The sequence below is a fragment of the Lepidothrix coronata genome, unplaced genomic scaffold, assembly GCF_001604755.1.
Source record: "Lepidothrix coronata isolate B3197 unplaced genomic scaffold, Lepidothrix_coronata-1.0 Scaffold0, whole genome shotgun sequence".
Lineage (NCBI taxonomy): Eukaryota > Metazoa > Chordata > Aves > Passeriformes > Pipridae > Lepidothrix > Lepidothrix coronata.
Genome location: NW_016690180.1, coordinates 3,735,101 through 3,749,268, shown reverse-complemented (window position 1 = coordinate 3,749,268; position 14,168 = coordinate 3,735,101). Strand labels below are relative to the sequence as shown.

At 39.9% G+C, this 14,168-nt stretch overlaps 1 protein-coding gene across 9 annotated transcripts in view; it reads right to left on the bottom strand.

Moving 5' to 3' along the window:
* Positions 1-14,168, bottom strand: part of MTUS1 (microtubule associated tumor suppressor 1) — a 133,921-nt gene that overhangs the window by 5,626 nt on the left and 114,127 nt on the right. For all 9 annotated transcript variants that reach the window (XM_017812559.1, XM_017812316.1, XM_017812618.1 and 6 more), the window contains 6 exons: positions 13,914-13,980; positions 5,283-5,497; positions 4,655-4,760; positions 3,607-3,680; positions 3,407-3,502; positions 848-964 (listed from right to left, as the gene is read on the bottom strand). In XM_017812559.1, coding sequence (XP_017668048.1) covers positions 848-964; positions 3,407-3,502; positions 3,607-3,680; positions 4,655-4,760; positions 5,283-5,497; positions 13,914-13,980 — 675 coding nt within the window. The remainder of the gene's footprint in view (positions 1-847; positions 965-3,406; positions 3,503-3,606; positions 3,681-4,654; positions 4,761-5,282; positions 5,498-13,913; positions 13,981-14,168) is intronic.

The window sequence follows — 14,168 nt, the reverse complement described above, 5'->3', positions numbered from 1 at the left end:
TTTGGAGCTCCCCTGTGTAAACAGCTTTCTCTGTTGCTCTCCTGATTCCACTGCATTTTAAGGAAAAACTGAATAAATGACTGGATAATCCAAGGGCTTCTACACTATGACCAACATCTCTCAGGAAAGATGAAGGTTTGATAGTAATTTACTAGTAACTGTAGACCAGGGTAACATATGCTGCTGTACAACACTGAGCAACTGACCTGAATGTATTCCTTTGTATCCAAACCTCTTTCTATACTTCCTCATTAAAGTCTTGCTTAAGCAAGTATTACAACAGTGTTTGAAGGCCCCACCCAGAAGAAGGACCCCATCCTGACACAAATAACAGCATGCTGAGTAATTACAAGTTCTTCCCGCAAAATTGTCTTTTCATGTGGAATTACACACCGGTCAGGAGCAAGTCCACACAGCTAAAGTAGCACCTTAAAGATAACAGCTAAAATGAATGACCTAAGCCAATCAACATTTATTCAATTTCATATTTGATCCCTTCTTATTAAATTAGGATAATTTCCTTGTTAATGTTTTCCTGGCAGTGCAATCTATCTTCCATACCACTCAAGCAAATGTAGCAGGTAAGGATTTTTTTCTCCAGGGACGAGGGAGAAGAGAGGGAAGTAAAAAAGAGAACATGGTCATTTACAGCATCGGGGCATTCTTTCCCCCTCTTTACATTACAGCCCTGAGTGCTGTACCTACAACGTGAGCATGTCCCATCATGATTTCATGTTTCCTCTTAAACAAAAAATATTAATTCTTGTTGAGTCTGACCAGTCCGAAGTCATTATCAGAACATAACTCACAGACATGACCCCAATCTGCCACTCCTAGAAACACTCACCAGTTTTTCCATCTTCATTAGCTTTATATCCTGCTGATGGAGTTTCTCATTCTTGATCTCCAGCACTGCTTTCAAACTTTCCAGCTCCTGTTCCAGGTACATAATCTGTGGGTTTTTCTGAAAGATTTCCAGAGAGTTTGCTTAGTGCCCTGAATTTCAGGAACAATTTAGTTGTTTCTCTGCTATTCAGAAAAAGCAAGAAAATAATTATGGTAACAACCATTTCTTGTTCTAAGTGAAATCAAGTCAAACAGTTTAGAATAAATAACAAGATCTGATACGACCTTCTTCTCTGACTTTGTTTTTCCTTTGGTGTAGGTGGACAGTTGCAGTTTTCCTCAGAAGCTGTTCAGAAAACACTTCATGAAAAACCCTTGTGACTCAAGGCACTAACGCTGTCACAGCAAAACTTGTTTCACAGGAGTGCCCAAAGGCTCCCTTTAAGGCTAGGAGTTCCAAAATTTATTTCATATTACTCATAACCCATCCCAAGAGATAATTAAAGTAAACATTTGAAGAGTCTTCAGACACTGGACTAGTTCAAAAAAGCACCAGAAGTTTAACCTCAGAACCTGACTGATCTTCCCTGGTTTGAGTCTGAAGGTTTATAAGCAGAAATTCAAAGTTTTCAGTTTTACATTATTGCTAAAGCCTGGCAATGCAATTGCACACACAAATCTTGCACTGCTGTACATCCATGACTTATCTACAATATAGCAAGTTAGGATTTTCTTTTTTATTCTTCCTTTTTGTTGTTTTCTGAGAGGTGGAGGGGAGGAGGGAGACAGGGCAGGGTCATATGTGGTTTCCTGAAGGACCTACATTCCAGAGTAAGGAACCATTCAAACACTGCAGAATAAAACACATTCTCTACTTTTCAAAGGCAAAGTCACAGGCAAAAATAAGGAGAAGTAAAGCAATTCTCAGTCCATTTACAGGTAGTCCAAGTGGAACACAAGCCAAATCAATGTTTAAGTGCGTTGTGTATTTAAGCAAAACTTGTTTTAGTGTATTTGGGTAAGAATACAGGTGCAGTGCACTGAGTAACAGCTTCACTGCTGCACCTCATACTAGAGGGCAATGCCTGCAGTTTTATGGGGCACAGTCCCACAGGGACAGGGACAGTACATATTGCAGGTAACAGGGGCTCCATCACCTATGCAGTTCATTCTCCTGCCTGTTTTTAGGGACTATTGCATCAGTGATTCTTGTTTAACCCCTTTTGAACAGAAGTCCATGTGAGGGGTGGAGCATGCTGTGCTGCCTCAGCGAAGGCAGCAGACAATTCCTTCCTCCCTCTTGTTACTTTACATGGAAGCCAGGAGCTAGGGAGAAAAGCAATCCTGAGAAGTTTAAATGCAGTTTACAGTATGTTCGATATTCAATTCATTGTCTTTCCCTCCTCTAGCCCAGTGGTCTTAAAATGTCTTTTTGAAGTTTAATCTGAGCACCCACATGAGCTACTCATAGCAGAACACACACCCAAATAAAAAGACTGAAAGGTCTACATAAATTTTTAGAAAAAAGCTGGGAATATCAAGTGATGCTATCTAAAGGATACCAGAGAGTTGTAAACACATCTCTGTCTTCAAAGGGTTATTGGAAATCCTGATAGTGCAGAATTTTTGCTTAGTACAGAAGAGTATGCTGAGTCAAACTGGTACTTCTCCACAGAGAAGCCTCAAGCTTATGATGCATCAGGACGCAAAGTGCATTTGCAGCTATGTAAAGGCACTTGACTATTGCTCCTTTAACATAAACAAGATCTGAGCATGCCTGTGGAATACAGTTCAAAATCCCACCATCACAGCAACATACTGTGGTTGCATATTCTTCTTGCAGCAGCTCTGTCCTGCCACTAGAATAAGCAGTAAGAAGAAAAAACCCAAACAAATTAAATTCCAGTGAAAACTAGGGCAACTTCTACTGGAGGCATCCTAGGTGAGTTTTTAGGCATGGAATTTCTCTTTATGGAATAAACAATACTACTGGTATTCCAGCTATTTCTGGGTAACCAGAAAGATAAGCATGTTTGTATCTAACCCTCCCAGTGCACGAAAAACCTAAGAGCACATTTCTATCCCAGGAGCATCAATGATAATAGCAGCCTTGAGAGAAAAAGCAGGAAAAAAGTTTATCTGAAGGATAAATCAGCAACAACTACAAATCAATGTCTGAATAAATGTGTTAAAGACTCAAGTACAAGAAGACAGTTTTGTAGTAGTGATGCAAGCCCACACTGATCATAGCACTGTTAGACCAGTTATCAACTGTCCAGAAAAAAGCTGTGGTACAACTACTGCATACACATAGGTCTTCAATTAAGCTTAGGGTATTATTTACACCCCTGACTTAGATACTCAAGAGCTTTATAGATTTATAGTGGTAAAATTCATAGACAGCATCACACTGCTTGCAAAAAACTGGCAGATGAGCCACTTACATAAAATATTACTAAGTATGGGAGTCCTATCAGGCTTGATTGCAAACCTTTCATATTATGGAATAACCCCAGGCAAGATCTGCTCATCCACATTACTTTTGAAGATCAAGACTTACAACATTGGCTTTTTCTTTGGCTATTTGTTTTTGTTCTTCTAATTTCAGCTTCTCACTCAGAGAGTCGTTTTCACTTTTTAGTTCATCGATTTTTTTCTGAAATGAAAATACACAGTATAGTTAGGCCAAGAATTGACTGCACATCTCCAAACTGCCTTTCAAGTTTTAGATTGTTGCAATGACCCCAGCCTTTAACAAACCTCCAGCAATTCCTGCTTCTCTTTAAAAGAATCTTCAAGTGACTTCCTTTCAGATTCATGGGTGCTCTTGAGCTCTGAAACAAATTATTTTTGCAGATTTTTAATATAAGAAGTGAAAATTCTTTTGGAAAGAAACAGCCTGTAAAGCCAGCCTATACACATATGCACAGATGCAGAGTCAATGACAATACAGAAAGAACATTTATCATTAATTGATGCAAAGCATGTATGAAGTATCAGATTTACTGCCACTTCAGATTTGTGGATTGTCCCCTTGCATATCCATTTCATTAGCTGAGAGCACATCAGTTTTGAAAGCATTCATCTGTGTGCAGCAAATGGATTTAGCCACATCTGAAAAAAGCTGAGTTTCTAGAAGGAAACACAGCAAAAACTGAAATTGTGTTCCTCTACAAGATTCTAGAAAAAATTTCCTTGCCTCCTTCAGAGATGCTATGCAGAGGAGTTTGCTCTTTGACAGCAGTGGAAGCGTCACCAGTTTTGAAGACACATAAGTGTCACTGGAAATTTGGCTATCAAGTGGAGTTGGAAGGAGGATGGAAATCATCATCACTTAAATTAATGAGATACAATGTCATTTAAACCTAAGCACACTCACCACCCCCTCCCTGAAGAACTACTTTTGCCCCAGTGTACTGTACCCAGTGTATAACGTCCATGTCATTCTGGAAAGCATACAACCTACTTATCCTCAGTTTCAATTCTGAGGTGCTCCTTATTGAACTAGGGAGTAGGAGGAATTACCAGACACTGAAGACATTAAGGGCAATTCAGACATTTTCTACTGAAAGAGAAAGTCACTTCCACTCAAACGGTTTTAAAAGTTTCATTCAACTACAGTGGGATCATGGTTATTGCTGTATGTAAAATGAGGCTTGTTAGTTCCAAAGGAAGGAATTCAGCCAATGTTTTTAAAGACAGCTGGCCACTAAGAACAATGAAGTGGACATATTGATCAGAAAGCCTAAATATTTTTGTTTGTGACTAGCAATACTATAGCATGTGTATTTGAATACAAAATACTTGCCTGAAAAAGAGGATTCATACTCCTTTTTCAGCTCCTCTACTTTTTCTGAGTGTCTGTTTTCGAGTTCCAGCTTAAAGCTTTCATGTGTGGTATTTAAGTTGTCCACCTGCAATATGACAACATGATTTTTCTCCCCTTACGTGTATCAACCCTTGTTTAAAGCATTGTTTCGATGTCTTTATGTAGTACATTGAGTACATTTTAAATGGGTTAGTAGGATTTAACAGGAGAAGCTAAGCCATGTGCAACACTCAGTAAATGAAAATGATGCGTTACAATTTACCACTACCAACAGGATGACGTGTGCATCTGTCACACACATGGAGTTGTTGCAAAGCAAGGTCAGAGGGCAGGTGTGTTTCTATAAATCTTAAAACTCAAGCTGCCTCAAATATCCAGTGGAGCTCTAGAAGTTACTGAAGCTGGCAGAACACAAGGAATCTACCACGTTTAAACATAAGCTTAAGATCTGCACAGCTTAATGAAGTAGTATTTTTATAGCTGCAGTGAAGTAGAGTTTCGCATTAAATAAAAAAGCTCTGTTACTAGAAAACCCAAGATTCTCTGAAGACTCATTTGTAGCAGAAATCAACTGCTAGAGAACTTTTCTACTTTGAATATTACAAACCTGCTCCTGGAGTTGTGCTTTGTACTTCTCAGCTTCCTCAATGCAGATACTTTGGAGTTTCTCACATTCTGCAGTGTAAAACTGTTTAAGCCTCTCCTCCAGCTCAGCTAAGTCATCATGATGTTGCTGGTTTAACTTTTGCAAAAACCCTTCATAAGCAACTTGCAGTTCATTCCTGTCTCTCTCCAATTTCTCACAAGCTGCAGAAGTGGTTACTGAAGATGTCAAAAGAAAAAAAGAGAAAAAAAAAAGTAACTGGATCAAGTTCAATACTAATGTCACATCTTCATTTAGAGGTATTAAAGACAGTGAACACACTGCACAGCAACATGGATATACAAAAACAAATATGATTTATCCATGAGATGTGTGCCACCTCCAAGGACACATGAAAAATCTTTGCAAAAATATTAAATTCAGTGTTTATTATGCTGCGAATTAATTCAATCTAGTTAAGCCACAAACCCACACAGAAAGCACAAGTGTGACAGTTTGTCATGTCACAGAAGAATGAATGTCTCAGGAGACAGACTGAAGTGCTCCAATAAAAAAATTAATTGCATTTGCTACTTCACCTAATTTGATCCCATTTCAGTAGCTTATTTGTCAGAGTACTTTATGTTTTTATATATAAACCACTTAGCTAAATTTGAGAGTCTTAATATCCTGAAAACTACACATTCAATGTTACTCACACTCAGATATACAGCAGAGAAGCAATTCTGGCCTGACATGCACAGCCCGATACAGAACTGCCAATCTGAAAGGTACTGCTAATGTCTGTATGTCTGAGATATTTAAATATGCAAGATACAGAATAGTTTTAGCCAAAAAGTATAGAGTATTAAGCAAAGAGAAATGCTGTGTAATTCTCTTTACATCTGTATTAACACAGGTATGCTATGAAGACTGCCTAGGCTTGTCTCCCCATATTTGCAGCTGGTTAAAAGGCAAAACCGAAGTTAGTAACTTCTATTTTTTGAGTTTGAAATTTAGCATTCCCATCTCCAGCCAGACAGGCCCGAATAGGAGGAGTCACTTTCCTACTGTTAATATGACTGCAGCAAATGCCTTTTGCAGTTCCAGCTGCACCCAAAGCCTGGAAGCAAGGTGAAACAGGATCTCTAACACAATAGTGTAGTCAGTGACCTTGAGCAAAACTGCTTCTATATGGACTCCAGTACTTTAGTTTAAAATAAATTAGTCAGATGAGTGACTGCTCAAGAGAAAAATCAACTAAAATCTTAATGTGATCCTCAAAGACAGGAGATGTCATGCACGCATGCACTTCTCAGCAGCTTGGCACACTGCCCAAACAATGTAAACATAAACTCCGTAAAAGCACAGGAAGATTTAAGGATTTTTGTACAGGCAGTACAGGGCATTTTCATCACAGCTGTGTTTGAGTCTTAAATAAATCAATTACAGCATCTACAAGGACTGATTCCCAAAGCAGTAGTGGGCTCAGCTCGAGGGAAACCAGCCTGCCCCAGCAGAGCGCCTTCAGTTACACATCTGATTCCTTCTTTGCTACAGCTCATTAAAAGCAAGTGAGTAACTCAATAAATGACACCTGCACTCTCTTTTAAGGAAACTGTAAAGAGTCTTGGCCCTGCTACCATCACTTGGGACCTGCAGTTGAACTAGAAAGCATTAAGAGAGGGAGCTGTATTGCGTGGAAACTGATGTGCACGTGATTTAGGCTTAAAAGCAGGCTTAACAGTGCTGGGTCTGTGTGAAAGATCTGCTGATCTGGACAGATTTAAGCCAAGCTCTTCATTCTGGCAATAATGCAACAGAGGCTGAGCTGAAACCTACCACAACATTCCCTGCAACCCAAGCAGATTTCACAGTTTTTGATACTTTCTATACCACCACCAAGAAAAATTTTTACTTCCCTATCTTTATTCCTTCCACAAACTTCTCTTACAACTGCTCCCTTTGGGAAAAAAAAAAAAAAAAAAAAAAGGAAAAATTAGCATTTACACTTCTATAACATTGCCTTGGCATAAAGTTATTGAATATATATGCACTGCATTGTCATGTTTTTGGGGAAGAGAAAACATCACTGTTAGGGGACATCACTTTATAATGCAAAGAACCAGGCAGCAAGCCAAACCGAGACACTATAGAGCCAACCACATGCACATGGATCTGACCTTCTATAGCAAGAGTAAGGGCATAGCTGAGAGGCAGGCAACTTGCATGCCTCACTTAAGGTAACTGTAGCAAAATGCTTCACATGATCCACTTCATTTAAAAGCAACAGAGGAAAGAGCAAGCATTAAATTCTTTATTTGCAAGGTCAGAGCTATTCATTTGCCTCCATTTAGCTAAAAGAATGTGCTGCCTGTCGTTGCCTTATCTTTAAATGTCAGCACATGGAGCTTCAGATGATGCAAAGCACTTCAGGAAAAAAGCAAATAGCAAACCACACCTTTGTCAAAGAAAATAGATGCATCAGTTCCCCTTCAGGCAGTTTGCAATTCACATTTATGAGAAGACTAATGTTACAGAGGCAAACAAAAACTTTTAAAACTTACATTGGCAGTTAAATGTTGTTACCTTAAAGGTAACGTCTGGCCTCCACAAAGCTGGAGGTTGCAATGCTTCCTTGCGGATCGCAAGCCTGACGTGAATCTCTGCCATCCAAATAAGAAGCAGAACTACTAAACAACCAGTGAGCTCCCAGTATCATGGTGGTGGCAAGAAACGGAGCATGTGAAGCATGAAGCTTCAGCAAGAGCACCAACTAGCGAATTGTTAATTTGAAATTATGAGAAGTCCCATAAACCAAACTTTGTCTCAATACTTGAGACTGAAGTGTCTGCAGCAAATACTTTGCACAGCCCTATCCATCTCCAGAATGAATCATGTATTTTATGACTGTGTTCTGCCTTCTTTTAAGAAAGTTACCTTTTTCATGATTTGTCCCTAATTGCTTAGTTTGGCCATCTATCCATTGGAAGGAGATATTGCACAAGTCCTGACTAATCAAACTCGACGGCTACTCAACTTAAGAATCTTCTCATTGAATTGATGCTTAACTTTAAACAAAAATTTGTAACTGGAACATGTGCTTTTCCAGTAGCACACACACACACAAATCTCCATTTCAACTTCTCAGCCACTTCAGAGACACCTGAAGGGCATACTTCAGCACTTTTGTATACTACTACTGTGCTTCCTTTCCCTTCTTAAAGTGCTTTCCTCTGCAATTCCACATCTTCATTATGCCACACATCAGACCACAAACCTTGAGCAAAAAAAGTCAACAGGGAACAAGCGGTTCAACAGCATTTCAGATAAAAATCGAGCCACAGAGATGAAAAGATGCACTATCCATTTGTTCATGGTCTGTTCAATCTTACCTGTTCAAGCTTAAAACCGTTTTAAGCTTTAAGGATAGAGCATATGGAATGCTGTACTTGGCAGCCAGAAGCAATATTTACTTCTTTATTCAAATAGCAGAGCCATAAATATTCTCCCCCCCCCCCGGCTTTTTCAGCCTCTCCTCCCAACTATACAACAGTCTCTCCCTGTATTATTACAACATGGAGCAAGATTATTCTGTTTTTTTAGGCTTCTTAAAACTGTTTGTTAGAAATGAAGAACCTGGTTCTTTTGGGCAGAACCACGACTCTTGGGAATCACAGGAAGTTTCTGAGATTTGGTAAGAGCATATCTTCAGAGCAGAAATGCTGGTTTTGACACACTCATCTGTAGTAGTTAACAATGGCCACTTGAATCTTGGGTATTTCATTGTGAAGCTTTTTACATGCCAAAATCATAAAACAAATGCCTGCAAGAGAGAACCGTGCAGAACCAGGCACATGGCAACTCCCTGCAATAGTGCAAACGGCAGCAGATCCAAACCACATCAACACTAGCTCCAGCTGAAGGGGAGGACTACAAAAGTTGCCTTCATATCCCCAAAAAATGTATTTCATGTTTCCACTAGAAGTAGCCAGGAGGTAAAACCTTACAATTGTGCAGTATCTCCTGTCAAATTTTTTTTTTTAATTATAAACCATTCATCATGCAATTCAGCCCTTATGGCTAAACTGCTTAGATAAAACATTTTTCACCTTACATTCCCCCTAGAAGTCACCACAACCTAATGCTAAGTAGATAAAATATACCGGATTTTTTTTTTTTGAACCCTGAATTAAATTGTTTGTAACAAATAGTTATCTTCATAAAATTGTCCAAGTCACTCACTGGCCTAGTTATGATTTATGAAAAGGCAGTAGACTGACTGCAATTTTGAAACTGAGTTCACTAGGACAGTAAGCTGGCAGCATTTTAATAGATGAGAGGATGTGAAAAAGGGGGTAATTACCACAAAAAACCCCAAGTATTTAGCATTACGTGACATTACACTGCACTAACACTTCATTGCTCGAATGTTGTATTTCAGACTGCAAGATGTATGTTCACTTGACCATAAAGTCTACTGTAGTCACAGAGGCTCATTTTCTTCTCCATACAATATATATTTTTAAATATATCTAATAACTAATTTATGCTTTTGTCAGATTCTCAATATTGAAAATTCTACCCAAACAAGCTTTCAAGTTTCTGACCAAGTTTCTCTTGGTGTTACTTCTGTAATGAGGCTAACAATACAGGACGTTAAGTCACATTTTGTATTTTTATTCTTGGACAACTTGAGATGAGGCAAGTAGACCAAAAAAGCCTGCTGTAAGCTACATTTAAGTAGGTATGATTGAATAAATATGTGAAGCATTCACTTATCAGGAAGTAAGTTCCCACCCCCAATGCTGCAAACGCTACAAGTGTCAGCAAGTAAGTGTATGACGTGTGGCAAGTTAGGCCCAGCCTCAAATAATTGAAAGAATTATTTATTAAGTATTTTTAAGAATCACCTTACCCTGAAAAACAATTCACATTCACTCCACCTGTCTGTAAAACACAATAGTCTCTTCTATCTGAACCTCCAAAGCATTCTGAAGATAATTTATTATTAACAAAAAGAGAGTATGAAGGTATTTTGAAAAAAATAGTTTATCAATTTCAATGCAGCATCTGGAGGGGAGAGAGAGGGGATCAGCATCTGTCTGGCTGTACAGGGTACACTTGGGGTGCTCCAGGCCACAGAGAAAGGCTCACGAATGGCAATTTTCAAAGGGCCAAGACGGGCACAGGCTGAGTCAGCTTTGCACCTGCTGTTTTGTAGCAGGACTGAGCTGGATCACATCCAGCATGGTTGCAAAGAGGCTCTGAAACAATTTGGAGAGCAATTAATTTAGAGGAGTAGTTTCGTACCTCTCAAGAAATACGCGGCTCTTGCAATTTCTACTTACGTAATTAAACAAGGAACTAGAAATAATTTATACACTTTGCTTGCTTCTTCAGAAGGGCAACAGGTGACAAGCAGGACATCCCTACCTGCTCCAGGCTCCCAGAACTAAGGCATTTACATTCAAACCATGAAGTTTAGTCTTTGTAGCTGGAGATTTTAAGGAAACCCAAGTTCAGAACCCAATTGTTAATGAATCTGAACTGCCTTTGGAAAAGCCCATCCCAAATACTTATCATTGCTAATCCTTGCATGCATTTCCAGTCAGTGAGAGCAGAGAGCACTGTCTGGTAACCATCTGCCCTACGGTCAGCACAGCCACATGGTCACTGCCAAAAGCCCATTCTGGGATGGTAATGCATATTCAAGTCATTAAACAAAGGTATTTTGGTAGAAAGGGTCATATGGAATAACCCAGCAAAACAGACCATCTGACAGCAAGCCAAATTGGTTTTACAGGGTAAATCCAGGAGCTTGGGAGTGCGCACAATTAAACTTCAAAGCAAGAAACTGATGAATCCAAACTGTGCAGGGTACAAGCTGCAGGGACCTTCATGTTCCTCTTAAACTTGGCAACACGCAGGGCATAGAGTACACTGAGCTGGGCACACCAGGTTCCTCTTCTGAGACTGTCCCCTAAGCGCAAACCAACAGGCATTAAAAACATGGAGCTGGGACTCCAGGGAACATGTCCACATCACCAAATAAGATTCAAACTGCACTGACTGAGACAACCTATGCCTAGATCCTACTGTGAATCAAAATTCACAGTACTTAGGTCAAAACAGCCTATGGAAATGTTAAGTTCAGCTATAGCCATTTAACAGTGTCAATAGAAAGCTGATTAGCAGGTGTGTATTTAAGCTGATTATTTTCAGCTAAAGCTACTGTTACAAGAATACCTTTCTCACACCTTGTCAACAAATGAATAATTTAACTTAAAAAAACCCACAAAACCCAAACCCAGTTATTTTTAAAGCTACATAAAATTGAAGACCTATGTAGTTTTTCATTTCTGTAATTAAATCCACTCCCTTAACATGCTGAGGAGAGCAGTACAGACAGGCTAGACGTGTGACATGGTTAAGACAAAGAAGCCGCATGAAGATAAATGCTTCACTGAAACCATGGTCTAGAAACCTTACAAAGGGAAGCGAGCCCGAGGCTGCCATTCAGATGTTCCTGCAGAACTGACCCAGGAAAATCAGCTCTCCGTGAGGGGACCAGCTGACGATTTCATCCAGCAGCATCCCTGTCTGAGAGCTCTGTGCACTTGGGTGTCACAGATCCATCAGGCACAGTTATATTTGAAGTTTTTTTCTAGTTATCAACCTACTGAATGGCATATTCATTCTTGCAAAGGGAGTTCCATGAATGAGTTCAGCAGGCTGTTAATCAAAGCAGAAAGGTACCTCAACTTCCCCCAAAGCCCCCCAAAATGGTAATGGGTAAAAGTAGCTTTTGGTCCATCCATTTAAGCTAAATTTTCCCTTTCCAGGTAAGTGATAAACATAGTACCTAGAGTGATAAAGGAAAAATAATATTGAAGATGCAAGCCTATGGAAGAGATTTTCTTGCTCCAATAGCAATCCTTCTGAAGTCATTTTCACAATGAGATAAACAAATGGGTTTGCTCAGAAAGTCATGCTAAGTACATTAAAAAACCCCACCTCGTTTATAATGTTTATAACACAACTTTGTAGTGATGTAAGAAGCCCATTTCCACACTAAAACTCTAGTTCTGTTGTCAGTTTAGGGTAGCAGAAGTGCTGGCTGCAGCTGATGGGGGACACCACCCTTCACCCTCCTGCTCCCTCCCCTTTCTCTGCTCCAGCACCAGTGCTCCTTCAGGCACATGCTGAGCCAGGCCAGGCAGCTTTGGCAAAATAGCACTTCAAGCCACTGATTTCAGCTGGCTTAGGTCCCCAGGCAGCTAGCTCATTGCATGGCTGGGCACACAGCTGCCCAGGGAGAGAGATGCAAAGGCAGAGGAAGGCCAGGCTCTTTCAAAGCCAGCCCCTACAGAGACCTGCCGAACAACAGCAAAACTGCAGTCCAGGTGCTTCATATCAGCAGGAAGGTTAAAAAAAGCTGCAGCTTGACAGATGCCAGACAGCACCAAGCTCTAGAAAAGCCTCAGCTTTTTAGTACTAAGGTTCTGAGAAAGGAAACACTACATATTTCTGCAGTGTCTTTGGTACTCTCACCTACCTACTTAGACTACAAATCTTTCTCTGCTTGTGATACTGCCTCAGTTCACACACTTGCAGCTTTATGCAACAATAAATAAAGGTCTTAGAAAACTGCCTTTTAAATAACCCTCTAAACTGGATGACAGGAACAGTGGCAAGTGGAGAAGCTGTGCTCTGTTGCTTCAGCTGAGGAGACAGGGCAACCCCTCCCTCCCTACTGCACTTCCAACTCTGAGCACTTGTCAGGGAACCTCCGCCTTATTAATCAGTGCTAAAAATTAAATCTGAACATTAAAACGCACCACCCGCACCTAACGAGACCTACACTCACACTTGTTTGGCTGAGACAATGCTCGGCTTTCAAAGCATGTGAAAAGAAGTGTTTCCAACTTCTCCATCAATGTCGTATCTGAAACTGCTCCACATGTATTACTTCTGGTTTCAAAGCTTTTTTTTTATTATTTTTTAAAGAGGCTTCATGATAAGAGAAGTGTGTTTTTACAGAACACTATTTTTACTTTCAAGTGCTATCATTTTCAATCCAATTACTTTTTACACTTCACAAAATGATTTTGAGTTAAATGCAGTTAAATCAAGCTTCAAAGTTGGCTAAACCAGCCCCTGCACATTATAGCTCAATTTCATATTATAGCTGTCCACCAGGATGAGTTCAAAGACTTAATCTCATCAGCCTGAAAGCATTTCCTTAATTTTACACTCATCCACCTACAAGTCACTACAGCAAAAATGCAGATTTTGCGCAGCATATTTTAGAGGTTTATGAATGTTTTGCCAGCAAATCTCTAGAAGACAGCATACAAACAAGTTAGGGATCAAACAGAAGTATACATGCTGTCAGCCATCCTCCCATTTTTAAAAAGCGAGTGCTTGGGTCATCAGATGCATGTTTTGCAAGGAGGCCCCGCTAGGCGCAGTCAGATCACTGCCAGGAATTCAGTGAACCTGGGGTCACGCTGTCAGGGCTCCACAGCGCTTAAGGCTTCTGAGCGGAATTCAGTCAGGGAATTAAATGACTGTCATTACAATACCAGGGCATCTGTCTTTCTGTTTCGCTTCGTTTTTGTTCTAATGAAGAATACAAAAATAAATTCTTACCTAGTTCTCCTCGAAGGTTAACTAGTTCTTGAGATAACTCTTTACGCTGTTTCAGTGCTTCCTCCCTCTGCAGAGAAAAATAAACAAACAAATGCAAACATTTGGTTACCAGTGATCTGAGTGGGGCACCTTCCAACAATTAACTTACATGTGTTCTGCAGGAAAACAAGAGGCAGGAACAAGAAGCCAAGATATGAATCACGATAACAGTTCATCTGTTACAATATATACAGATGTTCTTCTGTTGTTAAGGAA